Genomic DNA, 26,616 nt, shown 5'->3' with positions numbered 1-26,616 from the left:
CCCCCAAATCCTGCTGCCCTAGGCGACTGCCTAGGGTCGCCTAGTGGAAGCGCTGGCCCTGGGCCTTGTGCTGCCTGTCTGCATGAGGGCAAATTGCACCCCCTACAGAGGAAATTTAGGCCACTGGATCCACCTATGTGCAATCTGGAGGCATATGTATATCCCTTCTTCACTTTAAATGGTGTGGAGAGGTTTGCAAAGTTTTCTGTACTGGAGTGAATCACACACAAACACAGTAAATGGAAGTTCTATTTGTCATTTGTTCATATTTACCTGAAAGCATTATTCACTTGTTAGTAATGCCCTTTCTTTCTATAATATTGATAATATCTCTTTTATTCATCTAATAAAATAACTGTGCTCATATAGTACAGAATGATCCATCTGACTGTTCACGACACAGGCATTTTGCAAAAAGAAACTTAGATTAGCTTCTTGAAATGTTCTTTTTGTGAAAAATTTTGAAAGAAAATGAAGTTTTCAATACATTTGAAATTTTTTACTTTTTCTCCTTTTTCACTTAATCAATTTTAAATGATTTATTCTAAACAAAATTAAAAATTTCATTTAGAAAAAAATTTCTTTGGATTTTTTTCTATTTTACTTTCTCCCCCTCTTCTCAAGTAAAAATATGGTAGAACGGTTTAAAAACAAAAAAGGCAACAGACTGCTTTCTCTCATTTTTAAACTTTTTTTTTCTATTGGAAAAATGCAAAAAAGCTTTAAAAGTTTAACTTTTTAACTTTACAAGGGGAACACGTAAAAAAAAAAGTGAGAAGTGGATTTTTCCTCCTTCTGCTTCTAGTAGGGGGCAATTTAAAAATGGGGTGGATGAGGATAAATAAAATTGCAAGAAACTGGGAACTCCCCACTATTTCAAAATGAATTTATGTTTTTCAAAATATGTCAAGAAAATTGATTGAACCCCCCATTTGTCTAACCCCCATTTTTTTTGGTGGGGTTTCACTGGATAGTAAAGAGAGCTAGAGACAAGCAATACTGATTGTTTAGCTTGGCAGAGGTTCATGCAAACACTTAATTTTGTATGCAGTGTTGTTGTAGTTGTGTCGGTCCCATGGCATTAGGGAGACAAGGTGGATGAAGTAATATCTTTTATTGGACCAAATTCTGTTGATGAGAGAGACAAGCTTTCTATAGACAAGAGATATTAACTAACCCACTTTGTCTCACTCTATGTTGTGTCATTTTGAGAAAGTCCTCTGCCTGGAGTTTCAGTCTGGGTTTTGAGTTTGAACAAACCCTATATGTAAAGCAGACACAGGTGAAACCATGTAAAACTGCAGATTTCTTGTGATTCTGACAAAACCATAAATGGATCTTGGTTTGTTTGAAAGGCTTGGAGGCTGTAATGAATCTTGAAAAACCTGATTGGGGTTCTTGAGTTTGTAATGAAACTAAAAACAATTGGCACTGAGTTAGTTTGGATTTATGCTGATGTAAGTGGGAGCAGAATTTGGCTCTAAGTACATATTGCATGGGTATAGGGTTCATTACAAATGTAGACAGTAAAGTCAATGGGACTACTCATGAACTTAACTTAAGTGTACACAAGTGCTATATGGATCAGAGTCCTATTGCAAATATTTATCATAATGATGGCAAATTATTGCAAAAATGTGAGGAAAGAAAACAATTAAAGACAGCAGAGCTGTAATACTGCAAAAATAGGTAGAGATGCAGAGCCAAATTCTGCACTCTGATGCATGGGAACAACTTCCACTGATTTCTATAGGAGCAGCACGAGTGTAAATGAGTAGTTTGGCCTATTCCTTAAAGAAGAACAAAACATGCTAAAGGAGTCATCGATAAATCATTCTAAACAACATTCAGAAAGCCAGAATTACAAATTTTAGAGGGAAATTTCCATTTCACGAGATCATCAACTCATGTTAAAATGCTGAAGTATAGCAATATTTGTTTTTGTTTCTTAAAAATTCACAGTAAAGCATTCCCCACAGATGCTGGCTGTAAAAACAAAAGTTTCATATAAAAATAGAACATTATTTATGCAACAAAAATACATTAAAAGATCTTAAGGTTGAAAGAGAGGCAAATTCATGTGCCATAACTGAAACTCCAACACAGAAACACACAGATAACATTAACATTATGGTCGTTCTCTATTGTGCTTAAGATATTGGAAGTTTCACCCATAAAGTTGAATTTTTTTATTGCAAATTTCTCCCAACTTTAATTTTTTTAAATAATTTTTGGCATGTTTTATTTTTAAAGTGATCATTAGTTGATTGTACAAATTTATATAAGTCCTTCTTGCACTTTCAAAGTATTGGATTGGATTTTCACTGCGTGACTCATTAACGTCAATGGACATTACATGTCTAAAACCATATGCAGCACTTTGAAATCATATTCCTTAATGCAACTCACATTTTTTATTATATTCAAGTCATGTTTTGGTTCAAAATCCTTGTTGAGCTACACAAATATGTGTAATGTACATGTGCAATAAATAATTTCAACCATTAAAAATTTAATCTCAGCTGTTTCAAAACATGTTTATTTTCTAAATCATTAAAATCTATTACTCTACATTCTGGACTGACTAACTAAAAAAGGATGGTTTTAATAAAAAAAAGTACTGTCTGGAACATATGCTATCAGTCAAAGAAATGCTGTCTGGAACATTTGGTTTTAATTATAAAACCACAATGTTTGTGATACAAATTGTGCAAAGAAGCATTAAAAAAAATCCTGATTTCACATTGTTTGCCGTCTTGTAACTTAAAATTTAAGTGATTTTTTTTTTTAAATTTCTGAAGAAAAATAAATTGCTCATTCCTTGGCTGAGAGCCTGTACCATATGCCAAGCAAGTCCATAGCAACTTTTACACGTGAGTTATATAAACTCCTAAAAACACAAGTTTTAAAACAAACAAACAAACAAAAAAAAACAGTGACAACGATAGTGCTAATGGACACTATTCTATCATCACATCACCGTAATCCTTTCTGGTGAGAGATGTGGAATAGTCCCACCTCTTTCTTCCATAACTTGGCTTTTTTCCCAGCCTCTTCTGATTCTTCTCAGTTTCCTGCTTACACATGGAAAGAGTAAAATGATCTTACCTACAATTACAATAGAAGGCAAAACAAGGGCAAGAACAAAGTTTGGTGGTGTATAAAACCTGTAGTATTCTTCTTCAAAGGCTCTTTTCCACCCATAAATTAACACATGGAAAGTACTTATGAGCAGAGCGACATATCCCAGTGTAGACTTTGGAAAAAAACAGGGAAAAGAAACAGAAGTTAAAACCTGACCCATTATCAGCCACTCCTTCTATACCTTTAAAATTTCAGCCAGGTTAAATTTTATTTAAAAAAATCTCAATGTACTCATTATTGTAATGTGCTGAAAATTAAGGGCTAAATTCTACCCTGATTTACATCCCATCCCTCTTGGCTTCCACAGGCCTGCATGCTTGCTCTACTTTGAAAGGCTAAGAGGTCCTCAAACATGTAAAGCAAACAAACTAGTCAAAATCTAAAATCTGGCAGTCAGTTGAGTTTCAGGGGTGTAAATAATGAAGTTAATGGAGTTATGTAAAAGTAAAACTGGTGTTGTGATATCAGATTCAGGTATCCGTGTGTCGCATGAGAGAACAAAGGGCTGGTTTGCTCAGCCATGAGTATCGAGCAGTGTGGCTATGCAGGAGGAGCCCTGGAAAGGAACATCATTGCTCCTACAGGAAGAAAGGAGTAAACTGTGAGACCCCTAAAAGGTGCTGCTTGCTTCCCCATCACAATGGCCCAGCTCCACTGGTCAGACGGTGGAATCAAGACTTGGACCACTCCTTACGGCGATGATACCATAAGCATACACCCATTAATTGGATACTCCCCAGATAAAATCCAGTATGAGATGCTGGTGCTCTGCCTTTTCTTCCTATCGCTCAAAAAACCATGGGAAATTCATTGCAAAAACCTAAGCAAAAAGAACATTAAAGCTGCCCAGTTCAGCACTCAGTAGTCAGGAAATTAAGGTTGCATGTAAAAATAAATAAGTTAATGGAGATATCCCATCTCCTAGAACTGGAAGGGACCTTGAAAGGTCATTGAGTCCAGCCCCCTGCTTTCACTAGCAGGACTAAGTACTGATTTTGCCCCAGCTCCCTAGGTGGCCCCCTCAAGGGCTGAACTCACAACCCTGGGTTTAGCAGGCCAATGCTCAAACCACTGAGCTATCCCTCCCCCTAATTTTTAAGTCAGCTGTGTAATGATAGCTGACTTAAAAACGATTGATTGTTCTTTCCCTCTGAAAGAATATAACTTTTTTGACATCCTTATAAAACACACGTGATTAGGGTTTCCATAGGGATCCTTACCCCCATTCTTTTGTGTATAAACAATTTTTGTTGCCTCCCTTTATCGGGCAGTACAAAACAGCCTGTTACAGGTGTAAACAGTTATAGAAAAAATTGTATGGTATCTTTTTAAAAGATCACGTGAGGGGAAATCTACTACATTTCTATGCTTATGCACAAGAGGTAAAGTTGCATAGGTAATCTTAATTTTGGCTTAACTTAATTTCTTGAATTGAGTGCTTTAAAACTTTTCATTTTAATATCATGTCCCTTCCCTGACAACTAGTTAATGCGGATATCTGGAGTGTAGGGGCTACACTCCACACCTAATCCTAAGAATCTGTGTAGCCAAGTAAAAACAAGCACATCATCAACAGAACAATTATGCAGACTCCAAGTTAAAAGCATTAGCCTGCATTCTAGAAATCCCAAACCACCTTAAAAATGACTGCAGCGATGCTTTTAACTGTGATGTTTATCGTATGAAAGGAAACACTTCACCACAAAAGTGATGTAAGGTGTCACTCAGTTGGGAAAGATTTAGTGGAAGAATAATCAAAACTGGCCACCAATACTTTGTTCTCTAACTACAGTACAAATAAAGAGGTAGAAACCTAACCTCTCTCCTGTCGTTAAGGAAAAGTACAGCCTGAAGGACAAAAGGGCAAAAGATTCAGTGACACAAAAAAGGGAAATATTTCTGTCAGTCTTTTGAGGAAGGTAACAGACTTTTGCATATAGCAAGCTGCTATTTTCTATGCATTACTTTTTTCAGTGTACACAATGGTTTCCAGAGTTGTGTTGGCATTTTTTAGATGTACTACCTATTTAGTTAAAAAGAACAAGAACAAAAATCCCCAAGAAATTGAACATCATAGGCCAGATACTATTTGGTATAATTTGGCATACGCAGGATCTTGCCTGATATTCTGGAAAGAAATTCAGATGACGAATAAAAGCTTGGGCCTGACTCACCACTGCATTGTTCCAGTTCTATGCTGGTGTGACTCCCTTGCAATCAGTGCTGTTACACCAGTGTAAACATGGAACAACTTAGTGAATCTGACTGCTCATTTCTTCAGCAGGCTCAGCTATGGGTAATACTATATAACAATTATTGGAGAAAGCCAGTGATAATGAAATGCTTTACAGAGAATTTTCATCCTTTAAGCAGAGAAAGTTTAGTTTTATTTAAATGCCATCAGAGGACTAAGATTTGACAGAACATTATGTTACTGTTTCACCTAAAACAGAAGAGCCTGACAACAATTAAACTTCAGTCACACAAGGAGTGGAGTATGGGGTTTTCTTCTGAGTTTACTACTCTCTTCATCTCCTCTCTTCTGCACAAGTAAACCTGCCCAGATAGAAAAGGGCTGCTCTTCATATAGTCTAGGCTTGTGCACTGTTCTGATTGTTACTCAGGTGTGATACAGCACAATAACAAACACGACATACTCCTGAAAAGTGGCCTAGTTGACTCAGTTAGGGCTTGTCTACATGGCAACTGGCAAGGCCCAGTGTGAATCTACAGCACACCAGCTTGCCACTCAGTAAGATCCCATGTGGAAACTGCTACAGTGCAATTAAAGTATGCCAAGCTGCACTCCGGGACTCTCAGTGCACTGTAGCAGTGTCCACACAAGATGTTACTGTGAAGCAAACTGATGTGCTGTAGATTAACACTGTGGCTTGCCATACAGTAAATTGCCATTTACACAAGCCCTTAGAAACCAAGTGAATTCAGCAAAGTGAGCTAGAAACCGCATTTGCGTGAGTGTGCGGCTCTCAGAAGGGGGAGGTCAGAAACTGAGCAGCTGCAATGATGCTGAGTGTCACAAACAGGATATGGGTGGTCTGACCTAGTGGTCAGAGCAGAAGTCAGTCCACGTCCAATGCCAGGAGGTCAGAGTCCAAGATAGGTCAGAGGGCAAAAAGAGTCAGGCATCAAGAGGCAGGCAAGGTCATGTTATCAGGAGACCAGGTCAGGCACCAGGTTACAGATAGCAATCAGAGAGACAGGGAAAGAACAAACCAGGGTCAGAAGCCAGAGTCTCAGGACTGTCATTAGGAGAGTCAGAAGCAGACAGGTGGTCTGTGTTGTTGCTCAGACAGTTCCTCATCATGGCTTCCTGGTTTTATATATTGGTATTGGCCAGTCAGTGGGCTGTGGGGTGCCACTCAGGCCCTGAAGGATGGTACTTCCTCTCGACTTTAGCTTTGCAGGGTCCTCTTCAGGATGCCTGACCTAAACCTCTAGTGGTGATGCAGAGGCATCAGCCAGAATCTCCTGAGTACCAGGCTCTAGCTTGGCAGGTTCTTACACTGAGCCCTCATCTGTAGGATAGAAGTGAGAATTTCAGCAGCCACTGCTTTGGAAAATCTATGCTTCTGCTAGATCCAGGAGTAAAACTAGTGTCATGCTACTCCAGCACCAACTCCCCTAGCTATACTGAGCTGACCAGCCCTTATTCCACTCTGCATCTCCTGCTGATTTCAGGCAGGATTATAATCATTAAGTACAAACCTTCTTTATAATATTGTCTTTCAGTAGATGGAGAAATAGTGCTAAAAGGGCATTAGCTGTATTTTATCTGGCTCTGCCTAAGCACTCTATATGAGATTTGAACTTAATCACTGTTAATGTGTGGTGGAATGCCAGCTTCATTTTCCTTGGTAAAATAACCCTTGTAAGGTCAGTGATTATGAAACAAGGCTTGAGGCAGAGGATGTTTCCTAAGAATTAATGAGTATCTAGGGAACATTTAATGCCCTGAGAAACAGCTAAAGACCATTATATTTAGTTGGTCATTAATCCCAAGGAAACACCTGTGTTTCAATTATTACTGCCATTGCACACCAAAGGTGATAATTAAAAAGACAATTTGTCCAAATTCTCTTTAATGTGTGATGCAGTTTCACATGAGGGCATGTCTAGAGGAGGAATGTCCTGTACACCAGTCAGACGTCTTGAATCATCTCTCAGCATTTCATTACAGTTTATAAGCTGTGATAACTAGAAACAAGTTGATTTTTATTACAGTGGGAATAGTTGTGGTATACCAGGGCATTCCAAAGACCACAAAACAATTACACAATGATTTGCCTGCATGCACATTTCTACCCCCACAACCTGAGGCCCAAATTTGGAAACTTTCGTAAGGAAAAGCTACAATTGCATGACTTGCTGCTGGAGTTCCTAATCATACACTGGATGTATGGCTCAAATCACCTATGACTAATTGTTGTTGTTTTATTTTAAACTGAAGATTTAGTTCATACCATCGTCTCTAGCATAGTTCCAGGCAGAGAACTTCTGAAGGAGAAAGTCTGCCTGGTAGTGAGTTTATGGAAATGCAAAGGGCCACAACTTTGCTTCTCTCTTCATTACCTAAGAAGTGGGTGGCACTTCTCAGGGAGGGGGAAGAGCCAGGTCAGTTGAAGAAATGTGTTGAATCAGCACTTCCCCCAGCAACCACTGTTGGAGGTTTCCTATAGATTCCTCCCTTGACAGAAACCCAAAGAGAGAGAAGGAGGAATTCCTCCACAGACAGAACACCTCTGACAACTGCAGCTAATGCAATGTTCAATGTCACTCCCCTTAAAATGGTTATAATTTACAAAGCCCTTCTAGAGCCCTAATTATTAAAGTAGTGACAATATGTGTTACATGTGAGGAGATATGATTGCTCTCTATAAATACAGCAGAGGGATACACTCAAAGGAGGGAGAAGAGTTATCTAAGTTAAGCGCCAATATGGACACAAGACCAAATGGATGTAAAGTGGTCATCAACAAGTTTAAGCTCGAAATTAGGCAAAGGTTTCTAACCATCAGAGAAGTGAAGTTCTGGAACAGCCTTTCAAGGGGAGCAGTGGGGGTAAAAATCCTAATCGGCTTCAAGATTGAGCTGGATAAATTTCAGCAGTGGGTGAGGTTCTGTGGCTGCAATGTGCAGGTGGTCAGATTAGATGACCACGATGGTCCTTTCTGACCTTAAAGTGTCTGAGTCTACATAGGCAAGAATCAGTCAACAGTGACAGAATTATGAACTAGGCAATGTAATTACAATGGGACTAGGGTGACCAGATGTCCCGATTTTATAGGGACAGTCCCGATATTTGGGGCTTTTTCTTACCAAGGCTTCTATTACCCCCCACCCCCATCCCGATTTTTCACACTTGCTGTCTGGTCACCCTAAATGGGACAAACCAGACCTTAGTCAGACAGGACTCTGAGTAAGGCCTACATTAATACACTCCAAACTATAGCAAAATACACACTTTTCAGATGTGCTCTATCAGAATGTCTCCTGGCAACAGACGTATGTCTATTAGTACTTCATATCAATAACCACAGCTTAAAGGTGACAATAATTTCATTTCATGCTGACACCTTTCTGTGATTAATTGGGACTTGTGCTTTTTGTATGTCTCAATGCTTCTTGCTGGTTATGTTTATTTGCTTCTCTATCAGCTTTCGGTACTACTTAAGATGTGTTACACACAGGAAGTATATGAAGTGCTTCACCACAGCTTATTCCTAAGTGTTTTTCTGATCCTTCTATGTCATCTACACATATGTTGGGCTGCCATGCCTGCATTTTCCCAGCTGCTGCATGGAAGTTCCTAGTTCAGGGCAGACAGTTCTGGGTTGGTCCAGTGACATCACCGTCTGTCTCTCATCAGACAGTGGCATTACTATTAAAATGGCGACTTCTGCAAGTCAGGAATGTCTGCTGATGGGGATGAAAGGTCTCCTTTATGCCACATGTATAGCAAATGCAGTCTCTTACTTCCAGTTTCATGAGTATAATGCATTTAGGAGCTAGCTATGCTTTGCCCTTCAAAGGCCCTATATGCTGTGATGTACGGAGGACCGCAAATAAAAATAAAGTATATGGAAGTGGAAGAAGGACAACAAGGACAACATGACATGTTCCCACTGTGATGCTGGCAGACCAGGTGCCAGCTCATGCGAAGGCCCTTAGGCCTCACTGAATACTGACAAATGCAGAGCTGGAAACCAGTCTGGCTCACCTGGGTATTAGTATTATTAAGTAGATATTAGAGTTATAAGAATGTGTTTAGACTTTATGAAATGCTTGCAGGATGCTGCATGCATTAATCTCACTTAACATCTATACCCTATGTTATAAGGTTATATTAAGGATTTTGACTTCTCATCTCAATTTGAGACAGGAGAAAATTTTTAACTCCTGAAAACAGTAGGAGGACAGGAAAATCATTTTCTGCCCAACTCTGAGGGACTCTCTCTGTTGAGTGAGAAGTTGTATCATTTTTACAGTTACTATTGAGAGGGAAAAAAAACCTTATTTCATCCTATAGCAAAAGTGTGGTTCAAAATAAAAATGACCATGCATTCTTATTAACCATTAAACCCCTTATTAACACAAACAACCAGAGAACACACATACACACACCTGAATAAAACTGAATTCCCTCCAGTTTAAGGCACTGTTTACTGAAGGGATGGAAGTAAGTGCCAACAACGAAAGCAAGCCGAGACTCATTATTCCAAAGGAGATATACATTTCAATTCGCCACACTTCTTCCTCATTCCAAGAATTTTCCACATTTGCATGAACCTGAGGAGACAGCAAAAAAGATGGCCTTTATTTTCCAGAATATTAAATACTATTTACAAAAGCTCTTTTGATGAGTAATAGTCTCCAGTCTGAGTTTTGTAAGAAAACAGATTACAAACAAATATAAAATGTAGTCAAATATTTTAGAGATTTCTTCATGTCTTGGAGAAAAAGCTATTTGCTTCATCACTGTGGGTTCTGGGTGCATATTAGGTTGAAATATATGTTGAAACAGTGGAAAAAGGACAGGCATTAGCTTAAAGTACTAGCTACTCCTTATTTATAGAAATTATCTCATGAAATCAGATGAGATTCTCCACATTGCGACACAAAGTACCTACTTTTTAAGGCATCAACAATTTATGATCTACACTATAAAATGGGTGGGTCTGCAATTCTCTTTATTTTGTTGAATTTACAAATAAATTATCATTATTTCCTGCTATTGCTTCAAATCCTTGTGCTGACTCCTAAATTACTCTGTCTCTTCTGTTATTAACATAAGACATAAAAAAGATGGATGAGCTTGGACATCCTCATGACAGGAAAGAAACAATTCACTTCAACTGTCAAGTCACTTGTATACTCAATTAGATCTCACAAATTTCCAATTCCCTGGGGTCTATCAAATCTGTAATTACATGTCAGTTCTTGCAAGGGGCCACCATTGATGATGACATGTGAGATTTTTCAAATTAATATAGAAGATATGAGAACTTCTTCACAAAAGTACTAGCAGGTCCTTTGACAAGTATGTAAACCTAAACAATTAGGGTTCCTGGCTGAATTTTGTGTATGTCTGTGGGAGGCAGAGCTGCACTGTAATCCCCACATCAGGGCCATGTGTGATATTGCAGGCGCTTCCCACCTAAGTCTTCAAGATTTGGCTGCCAGCTTCGGGCAGGGTAGCCTGTGCCGTGAGCGCCTCTGAACAATCAAGTAACAAAACAGCAACTTAAGATTTGCCTGTCTGTGCCTTTAAACAAAAAGTAAAAACTCCCCCCATATGCAAGTGCTCTGTTGATATGCTCAAGGCAAGGCTCTGGCCGAGGTTCTGGGAGAACCTTGAGGAGGTCCTGCTCTGTCCCAGTCTTTGCTCATGAGCAAAAGGAGGCAAGCCTTCTTAATTGGCCTGCTGGGCCTTGATTGGTCAGTATTTCCTCCTAGCCCTTCTAAGCCTCTGGAGGACTGTCTTGCTGGTCACTAGTCTGAGTGGATTTTCCTTAAATGGGGAGTGTCAGACACTGAACCCTCCTGCAAGGGGAAAAGATGACCTGACAGACCCCGTCACAATGCCAGTCATAGATTCATTCATGCTCTTCAGCTGTCTTATTTCAATATTTCATGCTCACCCTTCTTTCTACACTGTTGATCCAATCCCCTTTTATTCTTTCCATTATTATGGCTTGATTTGCTTAGCTGCTGCTTCTTCCTGCCTCATCCCTTGGCTCTGCAGATTTCATATGCTGAAAGGCCAACCTGCTTTATGAAATGCTAGTGTAGAAGAAGAGGCAAACAGACACCTCACTGACAGTTTGATTAGGAAAAGCAGACCTTTCTGCCTAGGATGATTGTTTTGTCCAGGATTGTTTGGATATAAATACTAACTGCTGTTCAGAACTCTGAGTCAATGCCTCCTGCCAATAACTGTAGAGGAACAAAGAATTTCTTCTAAACAAAATATATTTTTTTACCGCTAGTTTGAGAAGTGATACAGCATCTTCATTTTCCCTAGAAGGAACATATATTTGCTTAGGATTTTGCTGTTCTAGACGGTTGTGTAGTGTTATGGTATGCTATTAAACAGCTGGCATACCTCTACCCAAAACTGTCTGCATTTCAGTGAGTGGTCCTTGTGTATAATCTAGTTTGTATATTAATGCTGCCACCTGTAAAAACCTTTTCAACAACATACATCTACATTTATGACATACACACACCAAAACCTTTGGGACTAGAGAGATGAAAACAACTTGCTAGATGTTTTGAGCTTTCTTATGAATTATCATTCAGCCCTCACATCCCAAGATGATAGAAACTAAGAGTGCTCTTCTGATTTTACTATTGGCCTGCCTCTTCCCCACCCTCTCTAGGGTAATGTTCATGGCCGGTGGGGAATAAAAAAGGGAACAAATGCTAGACTCCCCCTACTGGAGGGACTTGATTGTGGTTGACCCCATCTGAAGCTTGCCACAAGGTAGAGCGCTCCTTGTAGCCTCTTTCCCTATTGACCAATAGGCAGTCACAATGTAGCCCCAAAGATTTTCCATTGAAAAGGTATTCAAAGACACTGATATATGTCACATAAATACAATCAAGGCATTCTGATTCTCTCTTCTGTCATTAGATAAAAAATGGTATGTTCCTTACCTGCTGATAAGCCATATTAAGAAACAAGTATCGTTCAGACCTCCTCATTGGTAAGCAGAGACTATAAGCCACGTGCACGGTAGCAAAGAAAAAACTGAGTAGTCCCAGCTGTTTCCTACATTGCAACCAACTCTCCAGCCAGGGAGGAAGTCGCCTATACTTAGTGCCATAATAAAGCTGATAAGCAGCCGCCAGGAGCCCTGATAAATACACCAGAGACAACAAAGTAATAGCAACAACTGGTAAAGTCTTGTTCACAATCTCAATGGGAATCTTGTAAAAGTCGCTCTGCTGATTTCTCACATATGGATGTATTATATCTCTGATGAAAGAATAGATGAAGAAAAAGGTGGCCAAACTAACAGCCACTACTACCGGCCCTTTCCACAACGTGAACAGCCGCAGAGGTAAGTTTTCAATCTCCCTTGCAGAAGACAATGCCCCCAAATCAATGGGAATAAAATTCAGCTGTCGGGCAAGTTCGATAACTTGATGGCGAGCTTGAACATTGTTACCGCATATAAAGACCTGATGGAAAAGTCAAATTAATTCTTTTTAGTCACAGAAATGCCTTTAAAGATGAAATCAACAATTTCAAGGCCTCCAGGCAGATGTCACAGTACAAAGATCTAAACTAGCCATTGTCACTAGCACATCAACTGAACCACAAAAATTAACCTGTGAACAATTCAGGTCAATATTGAAATATGAAAAATGATTAAACAACAAGGTAACCAAATAAAAAGACTGTACATCATCTGAGTTAATATAAACTGGTTTCAAGATGCCTGGTATTCACAACACTAAAATGTCTACAGGATTAGAATGAACTTTGGGCCAATGGCTAAAATCATGTTAAAAATGAATGAACCACTTAAATATAGAAAGTAGGGCTGTCAAGCAATTAAAAAAGTAATCCTGATTAAAAAAATTAATTGTGATTAATCATGCTGTTAAACAATAATAGAATATCATTTATAATAATATTTTTGGATGTTTTCCACATTTTCAGATATATTGATTTCAATTACAAACACAGAATACAAAGTGTACAGTGCTCACTTTATATTTATTTTTATTATAAATATTTGCACTGTAAAAATAAAATATTGAGTGAATTGAAAAATACTATTTAAGTACTATAGTGCAATCTCTTTATCATGAAAGTTGAACTTACAAATGTAGAGTTATGTTCAAAAAATAACTGCATTCAAAAATAAAACAATGTAAAACTTTAGAGTTTACAAGTCCACTAGGTTCTACTTCTTGTTCAGCCAATCACTCAGACAAACAAGTTTGTTTACATTTGCAGGAGATAATGCTTCCTGCTTCTTGTTTACAATGCCACCTGAAAGTGAGAACACGTGTTCACATGGCACTGTTGTAGCCGACACTGCAAGATATTTACGTGCCAAATGTGCTAAAGATTCATATGTCTCCTCATGCTTCAACCACCATTCCAGGGGACATGCATCCATGCCGATGATGAGTTCTGCTCAATAACAATCCAAAGCAGTGCGAACCGACATATGTTCATTTTTATTATCTGAGTCAGATGCCACCAGCAGAAGGTTGATTTTCTTTTTTGGTGGTTCAGGTTCTGTAGTTTCCACATCAGAGTGTTGCTCTTTTAAGACTTCTGAAAACACGATCCACACCCCGTCCTTCTCAGATTTTGGAAAGCACTTCAGATTCATAAATCTTGGGTTGAGTGCTGTAGCTATCTTTTGAAATCTCACATGGTACCTTCTTTGCATTTTGTCAAATCTGCAGTGAAAGTGTTCTTAAAACGAACAACATGCTGGGTCATCATCCGAGACTGCTATAACATGAAATACTTGGAAGAACGCGAATAAAAAAAACAGAGCAGGAGACATACAATTCTCCCCAAAGGAGTTCAGTCACAAATTTAATTAACACATTATTTTTTTAACGAGTGCCATCGGCATGGAAGCATGTCCCTGGAATGGTGGCCAAAGCATGAAGGGATATACGAATGTTTAGCATATCTGGCACGTACATTCCTCACAACGCCGGCTACAAAAGTGCCATTCAAATGTCTGTTCTCACTTTCAGGTAACATTGTAAATAAGAAGCATTATCTAACATAAATGTTAACAAACTTGTTTCTCTGAGTGATTGGCTGCGCAAGAAGTAGGACTGAGTGGACTTGTAGGTTCTAAAGTTTTACATTGTTTTGGTTTTGAATGCAGTTATGTAACAAAAAAACCCTACATTTGTAAGTTGCATTTTCACGATAGAGATTTCACTACGGTACTTGTATGAAATGAATTGAAAAATATTACTACTTTTATCATTTTTAGAGGTCAAATATTTGTAATACAAATAAAGTGAGCACTGTACACTTTGTATTTTGTGTTGTAACTGAAATCAATGTTTGAAAATGTAGAAAAACATCCAAAATATTTAATAAATTTCAATTGGTATTCTATTGTTTAACAGTGTGATTAAAATTGCAATTAATTGTGATTCATTTTTGTAACCATGATTAATTTTTTGAGTTAATTGCATGAGTTAACCGCGATTAATTGACAGCCCTAATAGAAAACTTGCCCAATGGACCAGGACAGCTGCAACAACAACAAAAAACAAAAGCAGGAACCCCACCTGACCGCTGTTTTTTAACTAATCATAGTTTGTACAACAATTTGGGCTGCATTTGACAGCTCAGGTTCCGAAAAAAGTAGAGATGGCTTAGCAGAATGTTAAAGGGGAATAAAAAGACGCAAGATCCAAGGGATACTTCATTATACTTAAAAAAAAAAAAAAAAAAGTGCTATTACACAATTTAAACAAAGTGCTAGATCTTGCTCCTTTTTTACCTACAGTCATATAGTTTGCCCATCACCAGGGCATCTGATCATCTTTTTAACCTACTGATGATCAGCTTTGAGTTCAACCTAGACTGAGATCTAATAAAATAACGACATACAGCACAGTTCCACTTTGAAAAGTGGCTCTGTAAAAATGATGTATGTGAGGGGGGTCCCATTTTTTTATATATGATTCCATATCAATTTACTCAGTTTAAAAATAAATAGATGGTTGTTTTCTAAATGCCAGATTTGGAAACTCATCCTTGGCTCTGGGAGCCATGCTAGGTTAGTTACTTCTCATGTTGCACCATAACCAGCAAAGGTTCCAAGGACTAGATTTTTGCCCCTGCTTATAAAATCACCTTTTCACTACTCCAGCAGTGCAAAGAAAACTTAAAGCAGCTTTAACGAGCAGCTGAACCCCTATCTGCTCCTCCACTTTGCGCAGGAGGCACTCTGGGGAGATAATTTAGGGATGGAGCTGAGCATGAGGGGCTCTTGAGATCCTGTGCTAGTGGAAAGGTCCCTAAGGTTGGGGGAGGATTAAAGGTAGGTTTGAGCTGCCTTTGCCTTCCTCCTTTACGTCAACTGTGTGAGCTCAGGGCAGTTGAAGACCTAGGCCTACAAAACAAACTATGCCTTTAGTTACATCCAAGCTGCCATCTTGAAAGTAAATTGTTTTAAATTAGATCATTAATTTATTTCCCACAATTTCTCTTGCTACAGTTGATACCATCACTAACAGCTAAAGTAGAGCACTGCAGGAAACGCAGCTTCTAGCCTTGTTTAGATGTTAGGCGGGGCGAAAGTAATTTAAGGGATTTACCGGTATGCTGGGCCGGGGACCTCAGCAAGGCTCAACCAGAAGGAGCGGGGCCTTTAAATCCCTGGGCCCTTTAAATCGCCACCAGAGCCCCATTGTGGCAGTAGCAGTGACCAGGAGCCCCAAGGCTCTGGCAGCAGGGCTTTGGCGGCAATTTAAAGGGCCAGGTGCTTGGGCAGCTGCCAGGAGCCCAGGCCCCTTTTAAATTGCCAGCCCAGGGAAGCTGCCCCCTGCCGGGACAATCGGCTGTGTACAGGCTCCTGCCGGTATGCCCTACCAGACCATACTAGCTTACTTTCACCTCTGGTGTTAGGGAAAAAATTACAAAAATAATGTTTTTGGAAAAAGACAGTAAGTGTTGGTTCTGACAGCTGATACCAGGGAGTTGCTGTTATTACAGTTACTGCGTTTTCATTCTGCACACACACTAAATGAACTCAAACACAAAGCATACCTGTCTGCTGGCATCCTTTGGTCCTAACTGCAGTGCCCAGGCTGAGATGACATTAAATCCTTTGACAATCAGCGAATCTGGGAACAGGGAGGCCAAATACTCTGCATTGGATTCTGGATACTGATTCACCCTCATATTGTTGCTAACATCTACAAGGATTTTACCTATAAGTAAATGCTTGAGGTCCCACAAAGAGGCATAATGTTCTCTGTGTATGGCGACAAAAATGATGTTCGTTTTTGCTACAGCATCTTCATGGTGAGTAACATCAACCACATGTGGGAAGAACTCAGCAGCAAATTTAGGGTTTCTGCTTCCTACGACCACATGATATCCACATTTTATAAGCCTAATGGTCAGGGACTTGGCAAAGTCTCCACTTCCAAATATCCCTATTGTGATCTTACTGGCATCCTTGATACCATTAACACCATTTGGTAAGAAGGTTTCATTGAGGTTCTTAGGACTTCCCATCATAGAGATTGATTCCATATTTTCAAGACACCAAGCTTACAATGATTTCCTTTAAAAGAAAACAAAAAGAAAATATGCAGCATTATATATTTTTACAAGACACTAGAGTAATCAAAACACACTCTAAAGCAAATTTGGTGGGTCTAATTTAACCTATTTACTCTTCTTTATAAAGTATGCATTAATCACTTTTAATCTGTATAGTGACAGTGATACAATCCGAAATACAAATGTTTTAAGCAGTTAAGTAATATGGTTGCATACATAAATAACAACGGAGAGAAAAGAAGAAAGAAATTAAAAAGTACAGGCAAGAGAGTAAAAATGTATTTTCAAATGTATTTGAAATAAGATGCGGAGTCAATGCAGAAGAGATGTGAATGCTGTTCCAGATAGGAAAAAAAATGTAGGGGAGAAGGCTTTTGGGCTAACGCCTATGAGATTTAGTGGAGAGTGCAAGAAGGCCAGTGCTTAATGATCAAAGGGAGATTTCACATATGAATGAGAGACAATGGGCTATATTCTGTTCTTGATTACACATCATGATCTAGGTTACTCTGGGATAAATTCCAAGGAATTCTGTTGACTCCCCCACTGAAAAATCAGGCACCTAAATATGGCTTTAAGTTCCTGACTTTGGGGGATACAAGTTTGAAAATCAGAGGGGTAGCCATGTTAGTCTGGATCTGTAAAAGCAGCAAAGAGTCCTGTGGCACCTTATAGACTAACAGACGTATTTGAGCATGAGCTTTCATGCATCCGACGAAGTGGGTATTCACCCACGAAAGCTCATGCTCCAATACGTCTGTTAGTCTATAAGGTGCCACAGGACTCTTTGCTGCTTTTACAAGTTTGAAAATGCTGACCTTAATCACTCTGTACCCTTTGTAGAATTAGGATGATAACTCTTTCTGGGATCACTATCGTGAGAGCTATGTACAAAAACTTTGTGGAAATATATTATTATCAGGGGCGGCTCCAGGCACCAGTGCACCAAGCACGTGCCTGTGGCGGCAAGCTGCAGGGGGCAGCCTGCCGGTCGCCATGAGGGTGACAGTCAAGCTGCCGTCGGCGGCATGCCTGTGGGAGGTCCGCTGGTCCCGCGGCCTCGGCAGCAATTCGGCGGTGGGTACGTCAAAGGCGCGGGACCGGCGGACTTCCCGCAGGCATGCTGCCGAAGGCTGCCTCACTGCCGAGCTTGGGGTGGCAAAATACATAGAGCCGCCCCTGGTTATTATTACAGTTGTTACATGTGTTGACTTATGATGAAATCTCACAGTAGCATTCATGATTGTACTACTGGAACAATCAGGGGACCTAATGTAGCCTATTTGTAAGACAAGAGAGACAAACAATTAAATAGCCTGGAAGCCTAATACGTCTATTTCTTTTTCCACTGTGCAAGACAAATAGTTATTATTGGTATTATCACAGGTATTATGGTATTGATATCTCCATATCTAGGAGCCCTAGTTATGGACCAGGACCCCATTGGGCTAGGTTCTATCCAAACACAGAACAAAGACAGCCCCTGCCACAAAGAGCTTACAGTCTAAGACTTTTCTAAAGAAGAATGAAATCTAGCTAATGAATCTAAATGCAACAACTCAGTTTAGGCAAGTTTTACTTTCTGAAGCCAGTGTCTTACAACCTTATATCCAGATAAAATATCTGCAAAATCATTCTTGGTCCTGGGTGCATGCCAAGCTAAGAATTGCGAAACAGTATTGTTGTTCAATCTATCACATCTAGTTGTACAGCAATCCAGGCGCAATATCATATCACTTACACCCTTCAAATCTAACAAAAAAAGAAACAACCTCTTACTAACTAATGATATTTTACTTACCCTGAATGAGAAGGCTGGCCAAAGGATTCAACATTACAGCTCTATGTATTACCCTTTCACTCAGCACTGTAACAATGGAAGAAACATTGAAGCAGGGTTACATTGGCTCTCAACATCATGTTTTGGCCTGATCTTTCAGAGATGATGAGTGTCAGGTGACAACGGCCAAAAAAAAAAAAAAAAAAAAAATCACAATCATTTTCTTCTAACCCTGAACAAGAAACTTTAGTAGAATGAGGAAAACAGTATTGTCCCTAAAGCTTCTTTCTTACCTTCAGTGTAGAACTTCTGCCTAGAGCAGTGATACTCAAACTGAGGCTTGGGAGCCACAAGTGTCTCTTTAATGTGTCTCCTGCAGCTTTTTGCAGCACATATGAAATTATGTAAGATGTAATTATTAACCAATTTAAGGTATTAACCAATCAGGATGCTTTTACTATGTTGTTAACCAATTATAGTTGATAAAATAATAATAATTGGTGAAAATTATATGTATATATAGTAAATGAAACAGTGAATTCACACTACTGTGGGTCTTTGGTAATGTTGATTGCTAATTTGGCTCCTGAACCACTGAGGTCTGAGTATCACTGACTTAGAGCATTCACAAACCTCCCTCTACCTAGCTGTTACAGATTTAAAGAAACAGTACACATCTTACCTTTCCCCACCGATGAGCAATCTTTAACAAGAATATTTAACAGCAAATAATAACATATTTAGACAAAACACCAACTTCTCTACTCATCCAGATCTGAAAATCTTTTGGACTTGAAGAGGGTATTGTCCAGTTGAATTCACTTGAATAATCGCTCAGTTTTATATCCTTTTAGCAGGGCCCCTAAGGACAAACATTTCCCTACAAAATTAACTATGTCACTCTGATTTGTGGACCCAAAAAACGTTGAGGTGGATTCACTCCAGTGCCTGACATGAAGATTGCCCTATGGTCAGGAGAACTAACACATGGGCTTTTTGCTCAAGAATTCTCTTAGCCATTTGCAAAAAGAACAAGGAGTACTTGTGGCACCTTGAGGACTAACAAATTTATTTGGGCATAAACTTTCGTGGGCTAAAACCCACTTCATCGGATGCATGCAGTGGAAAATACAGTAGGAAGACACACACACAAACCATGAAAAAATGGGTGTTGCCAAGTGGGTTTTAGCCCACGAAAGTTTACGCTCAAATAAATTCTGGTTTTTTTGCTGATACAGACTAACACAGCTACCACTCTGAAACCCTTAGCTATTTGTACTTCATCTCCCCACCAGTCTATTCTCTTGTGGGAAATGGGGGCTGGAAGTTATACCGTACACATAAAATTGGAATGGACTACTTTTTTTGGAATGCTCAAATGAGAATGGACACTTTTTAGCATTTCACTCTGAGATTGTACCTTCTATGATGGGAAGAATATACCTTTCTACCTTATTGCTACATTGACCTTCTTAGGTCTATGCAGATATAGTTATGCCCGTTTCCTTCCAAAAAGGCACCATATGAGCACACCATTGTCAGTTCAGGATTGTGCTCCATTATACTATCCTTCCCCATCCTGACTGGTTCTTTCACCGCATTAGGAAGCAGCAGTATGGGCAAGGTCTAAACTGTTCTAATGAAAGAGAGGACCATAACTCTTTTTTAAAGAGGTTCCACACTAGTTATCATTTAAGCAGGCCTTTTTCACCTAATACTGTTCCAGCTTCCTCTATGTGGTATAGAAGGCCCATCTCAATAGCTGTGGTTTGGTCTATGGTTACTACTTGTGGTGACTCCCTTAATGACAAAGGGAACATTCAAACAGACCATTCAAAGGCATCCTTGCCTTTGTAGCTATATATATATATATTGAACTGACTCAACTGTCCCTGTAGGCTACTGAGCAATACCTGCGACAGCTTCATTTTAGTGCATCTCCTTCAAGCCTATGCACCTGAGTCAATTTTAAATTTAACAACAGTATTGAAAATCTTGAGTGAACAATCCAAGACAATTGTTATGCTGAGAAGTGCTGGTGACTGCCTGGATCACAAACATCCTTGAGACTGATGGGTGTGAACACATCTCCGCTTTCCATGCTCCCCTCACTTTGACTGCAGCTATAGTAGCAGGTAGCACAAGTAGAGGCAAATGCCCATCCGGCCCTACCTGGGAGCTGTGAAAGGACATGCAGTGATGGCTTCTCTGCAAGACAACTTGCCCATTCTACTTTCATTCCCATAGACACATACACTCTTCGGTAGCAAAACCACCATGGGACAAAACCCTGTGCTCCTGAGACCCCTGGTGAGTGGGAGAATGGAAATAAGGATGTGGAAAAAAGCCAGATAATTAAGGAAAGTATTAGGAAGCACCAAGGATCAAGTAATTAGGATGGGACTGAAAAATGCTGGATCAAGAGATGCAGGTGACTGCATTGCAACTAGCATTTGGGAGGAGGGGATATTGGTGGCTGAATTGCATTGCAAACTAAGGAAGATTATCTTTGTGAAAACCCATTATTAACATACAAGCAGCACTTCACTGAAATTTTGATCCAACATTGTCTGCTTTTGGAGTGCTCTGGGACGTTGTTGTGTAAGGTTAAGGCATATGTCACAAATCAAGTACTCAACAGATGTGATGTCAAGATTGCTGTCTTCAGAGATTCCACCACCAGCTGCTTTGACAATTACAGATTGGAAGACAGCATGGAAAAAAACAGACTGACATATCGTTAAGGCAATGTTGTGGAGTACAAAGTATTAAGATATTCATTAAGCTAAGGTTATGGCATCCAGTAATAATTTACAAGGACTATTTCATCCACAGCTACATTCCTTGAGCTAGATTCAGACTAACATGGCTGCTGCTCTGAAACCATTCCTTGAGCTGTTTTCTTGGGTGCTACCAATAAGCGATAGGATCAAGAGGGTTTGATGGCTTTAGGGAGCTCCCATAGCTGTTATACAAGTAGAATTCCACAAAATTAACTAGCATTCAAAATCATCCATACATAATAATGGTTTCCTGTTTTCAGCAGCACTGGCAGAATTGGGAAGACAGCCAGATGGATCTTTATATGGAATTTTTAAAAATAAAATGTGTAGTCACTCAAGAGAAAGTACCAGGGGGTAGCTGTGTTAGTTTGTAACCACAAAAACAACAAGGAGTCCGGTGGCACCTTAAAGCCTAACAGATTTATTTGGGCATAAGCTTTCATGGGTACAAAACCCACTTCTTCAGATATATGGAGTGAAAATTACAGACGTAGGCATTATTATTATTATTATGACACATGAAGAGAAGGGAGTTACCTCACAAGTGGAGAACCAGTGCTGACAGAGCCAATACAATCAGGAGAAAGTAAATACATATCTCATGCTTCACCTAATAATATTTCACTGTCATAATTCACCTGTGGAGATTAGGAAGGAAGGAATCTCTCTACACTGCACAACTAGCCAGCTAAGTGTCTTAAATATAGAATTTTTGGTTGGTTAGTTTTTGGTTCATTTGGGGTCTTATGTTTGTGTTGGGCAAGGCGCTATGTGCCAGACTTAATGGACTAATGATATGGTTTGGCATGGTAAATTCTAAATCCCTGTTCTACAGGTCATTTGATAGTTAACAGGATACTATCAAATAAATATTTTATTCTGCTACTCTACTGAAGCTGATAAGGGTTGGTTCAGCCAGGGAGACACTGACTGACTGACTTTACAGGGGAAAAAGAGAAACCGGTTATACACAAAGTGTTGTCAAATGGACAAAGTACACAAACTAAAAAAGTGAAAAATATTTGTTTTTTGCCAACTTATTTCACTTATAGTTATCTTGAGTGTTACTTTTTACTACGGATAATACAAATGTTTCAGTCAGAAATATGCTTTTCAAGATGATGGTTTCCTTTTTAATTTTCCTCTTGTAGCTTCTAGGAACGTGTAAAAAGAAAGAAACACAAAAGGATGAAAGGTAGAGAGACAGAAATAAGGGGAAAGAGAAGAAAAAATAAAAAATACAGAGCAATAGAAACATAGAAAAATGAGACAGAATGTCAAAAACTGAAAGGCAAAAATGAGAAAGAGAAAAGCTCCTAGTCAATGAACCTGTTTTTAAGTAAAGTAATTAATTAAAACACCTTCTCTAACAATTAAGTCCTTTCATCTTAAAAGAATCCACAGTGGTTTCCCAGCCTGCACATAGACAACTGGGCCAAAGTCTGTTCTCAGTTACACTGGTGTAATGTGAAAGGCAATGTGGCATAGAGGCTGGGGAACTAGGCTGGGATCCAGGAAACCTATGTCTACGCTATAGGGGCTGCACCAGCATAGCTATGGTGCAATTAGTATGGTGGCATAAACCCGTAGCGTAGACACATCCTACACCAATAGAAGAGGTTTTTCTGTCGCTGTAGGTACACCCTCTCCCTGAGTGATGTTAGCTAGGTCAATGGAAGCATTCTTCCATCAACCCTAACTACTACACTGGGATTATGTTGGCTCAGCGATGATGTTCAGGGGGAAGTGGATTTTTCACATCCCTGAGCAACGTAACTATGTCGACCTAATTTTTACGTGTAGGCCAGCCCTAGATTCTATTCCTACCTCTGCCGTTGATCTACTGTAGGACCTTGGACAAGTCACTTCTCTATTTAGGTCACTCCCCTCTCCCATGCTTTGTCTCTTTAGATTGTAAACTCTTTGGGGACAGGGACTGTATCTCACTATTCATCTGTACAGTGCCTAGCACAATGGGGGCCCTGATCTTGGTTGGGGCCTCTAGCTTCTACCATAATAAGTCAGTGAAGAAATAACTGATGTGCAACAGAGCAGAATTTGGCCTGGTACCTACCTTCTCAGGGGACATTTCCCAACACGCCAAAGTCACTTACCAGCCGGAGTCCCACTGACAAGAGTTGACACTGAAAGTGACTTTGGGGTGCTTTTCAAAATGTGACCTGCCCACGATCACATGCACTGGGTCCAGTTCCGGGCTGACTTTACACCCTGCGTGCCCCACTGAACTGCAGGGTGTGCGTGCAAAAAGAGGCTGACGATCAGTGCAGAATGCGCCCCCCTAGCCGTTTCTTCGGGGGTGGGGGGACAAGCTACAGCAGGCCTGGCAGGGCGCTGCTGTGCTGAAGGGTTGCTGGAAGCCAGTCGCTGGGCTGAAGCCCCCAGCAGCGCAGGTCTGTGGCGCTGCCCCCCCGGCGCTTGCTCTGCCCAGCCCGGGATGCTCCCGGCCCGACGATGGAGAGGAGAGGGGGCACTGGATGAATGGGGCCGCAGGGCTCAGGCCCACGGTCAGGACAAGGCTCGCCCGAAGACCCCCCTCTCCCCCGTGCAGCCCACCGCGGAGATGTGCGCGGGGGGATGCATCCTTCCGCCCCGCCCGGGACCCGCTCACCTCCCGGGACGAGCCTCCCGCAGCAGCCGCGCCGCGTCTCTCTCCGGACTCCGGTCCCCAGCCCCTGGAGGGAGGCGCCTCTCCCGCTCCTCCAGCCCGCCCCCTGCGGCCGGGCCCGAGCTCACCACAGGCCGGCCCGGCCCCGGCCCCGGCCCCGGCTCCTTCCTACAGCCGCCGCGACAGGCAGAGGGCGGGGGGCGGCTGCGGAGTGACACGGAGCGATGGAGCAGTGTGTGTGCAGGGAGGCCAAGGGGGCTGCAGCAGCCGCTGCTGGCCGGACTTCAGCCCTCCCTCTCCGCCGGAGCGGTGACTCCTCCTGAGCCCAAACCCCTTGTGGTCTGTAAGCCTGGAGCCCTTCCTCAGCCGCGGAGACCCGGCTAATGCAGAGGACGGACATCCGAGACCCCGGGCCCAGAGAGCCCCGCTCACCGTCAGAGGCTGGTCACTGGGCTGTCTGTGACTCGAAACCCCCCTCCTACTCGGCCCTGCATTTGGGCCCCGCAGGAAGCGGCTTTTGCCTTGATTTGTCTTTAATAGGAGCCGGTGTGACACACCTGCCTCTAGTTACTAGTTTCAAAAATGCAGCTTCTTTACCGATTTCAGAGTAGCAGCCGTGTTAGTCTGTATCCGCAAAAAGAATGAGGGGTACTTGTGGCACCTTAGAGACTAACAAATTTATTAGAGCATAAGCTTTCGTGGGCTAAAACCCACTTGGCAACACCCATTTTTTCATGGTGTGTGTGTGTCTTCCTACTGTATTTTCCACTTCTTCGGATGCATAGAATGGAACATATATTGAGGAGATATATATACACACATACAGAGAGCATGAACAGGTGGGAGTTGTCTTACCAACTCTGAGAGTCCAACTCTGTCCACATATTTATTCAAGTGACATCATCATAGGACCTAATCACATCAGCCATACCATCAGGGGCTCGTTCACCTGCACATCTACCAAGGTGCCACAAGTATTCCTGTTCTTCTTTACCGAGCCGTTGTCAGCGGTGGCATGGTAGGAAATCAGGAGGTAAAAATTCCCGCCAAGGGCCTGAATTCTGCACTGAGTGCAGCCCGCGCTGGTTTCACACAGATTGGATGGGGGTGCCCACAGAGAATTTTGGCTCCTGGGTTTAATTTATATCTGTCACATTATTGTACCTTGATTCATTTGTTCCCTGTACTGGGGTCACATAAAGTGTAAGTCAGCACACACTTTGGCTGAACTATTATAAATAGTAAACCTAAACTCTAAGGCACTGGTCCTGAAAGGTATTTGGGCACCTAAATCCCTTTGATTTCTGTGGGAGTTGGATGCCTAACGCCTTTGAGGATCTAGGCCTAAGAGCCAAAACCTGCAGGCCTTACTTGGGTGAATCCTCCACTGACGGCAATGTGGTGTTTGCCTGTGTAACAACTGCAGAGTTTGGCCTTTAATGTATATTAATTTATGGGCCAAGTTCTGTCCATTACATCTGTGCAATATGGTTACATCAGTGTAAAAGAGGACAGCTATTAGCTCTGTGTGTTCAACATGCATGTTACAAAAGCAGCCAGGGATTAAACAACAAATGGGCACAACTAGGTCCAACAGAAAACAGCCAATACACACATAAGTGATTAAAAAAAAAAAGTTACTTATGGCAGCTCAGTGAAATTCTTAATGTGTATATTTTCATGAATTAGCTATATAGAGTGATTTTTTACTGCAGGGTAGTTCATGAGTATAGGGATTTATTTTATTTAGAAAATCTGAGTTATATTGATCACCACATCAAACATTTGTTCCCATGAATACTAACAAATATGATATGGGATTTGCAAAGAGATCTAAGAAACCCTTTCATCACAAAAACTCAGAGCTTTTTCAACCATTAAATAATACAACTCGGTGCATGGTGGAGATGTTTCTAACCATTTTGCATATGGGGAAACTGAAGCACAGAAACTCAGAACCTGATCCTCCAGGCTGCTGCACTCTCAGCTCCCAGGACCTTATTACCTGATCTAGAACTCAGTGAAGTCAAAGGAAAGATGGGCTTTGGAACAGGCACCAAATGATTTTCCCCACTTAGTGTGAGGACCAGAAATTCAGCCCTTTAATTCCCTGTTTTAATTACTAGATGGTTCTCCTTTGGTTTGGAACGGGTTCAGAATGTTTTCAGATGCTTGGTTTGTTTTTCCTTAGCCAGTTCAACTATAGCAGTCTACATCTAGAGTCTTTAAAATGTCAGCTCCAAATATTCAACAAATATATTCTTAATTATGTGCTAACTCAAAATAAGTAGCTTTACATATTTTAATACTGTTTTACTGCAGCTGGTGCTTCAGCTAGTTCTTGGGATTCTCTTAGCTGTTTAAAGTATTTACATTAAAATGGGCATAATTTGTCACGGGAGATATTCACACCTGTCAAAATGACAACTCTGCATATGCTTACAAGGTGAAGGCTAATCACAGTCACACA

At 40.7% G+C, this 26,616-nt stretch overlaps 1 protein-coding gene across 4 annotated transcripts; it reads right to left on the bottom strand.

The window, feature by feature from the left end:
* STEAP2 (STEAP2 metalloreductase) lies at positions 1 to 24,643 on the bottom strand. 4 transcript variants are annotated; one of them, XM_034760394.1, is made up of 6 exons: positions 24,150 to 24,546; positions 18,759 to 18,824; positions 16,436 to 16,958; positions 12,322 to 12,849; positions 9,787 to 9,951; positions 1 to 3,256 (listed from the first exon to the last, which is right to left on the bottom strand). In XM_034760394.1, exons 3-6 carry the CDS (start codon positions 16,925 to 16,927, stop codon positions 2,972 to 2,974), a joined length of 1,470 nt encoding a protein of 489 aa, XP_034616285.1. In that variant the 5' UTR covers positions 16,928 to 16,958; positions 18,759 to 18,824; positions 24,150 to 24,546; the 3' UTR covers positions 1 to 2,971. The 4 variants fall into 4 exon arrangements, with proteins under 4 accessions (XP_034616285.1, XP_034616288.1, XP_034616286.1 ...); XM_034760397.1 differs by lacking the exons at positions 18,759 to 18,824; positions 24,150 to 24,546 and adding an exon at positions 24,579 to 24,643; XM_034760395.1 differs by lacking the exon at positions 18,759 to 18,824 and having other exon boundaries at positions 24,150 to 24,545.
* Positions 24,644 to 26,616: the final 1,973 nt, after the last annotated feature.

Source organism: Trachemys scripta, chromosome 2 (genome assembly GCF_013100865.1).
Source record: "Trachemys scripta elegans isolate TJP31775 chromosome 2, CAS_Tse_1.0, whole genome shotgun sequence".
Taxonomy (NCBI): domain Eukaryota; kingdom Metazoa; phylum Chordata; order Testudines; family Emydidae; genus Trachemys; species Trachemys scripta.
Note: the sequence above shows the minus strand (reverse complement) of the source record. Positions and strands in the feature narration are given on the sequence as shown.

Bases quoted from the DNA above. Each gene is read 5' to 3' on its own strand.
- STEAP2 (XM_034760397.1), bottom strand. From the start codon at position 16,927: ATGGAATCAATCTCTATGATGGGAAGTCCTAAGAACCTCAATGAAACC. The intron at 9,952-12,321 runs GTAAGGAACATA...CTGTCTCCTCAG, and splicing joins TTAATATGGCTTATCAGCAG to GTTCATGCAAATGTGGAAAA. The intron at 3,257-9,786 runs GTGTGTGTATGT...TTTTTTCCAAAG, and splicing joins GGGAATTCAGTTTTATTCAG to TCTACACTGGGATATGTCGC.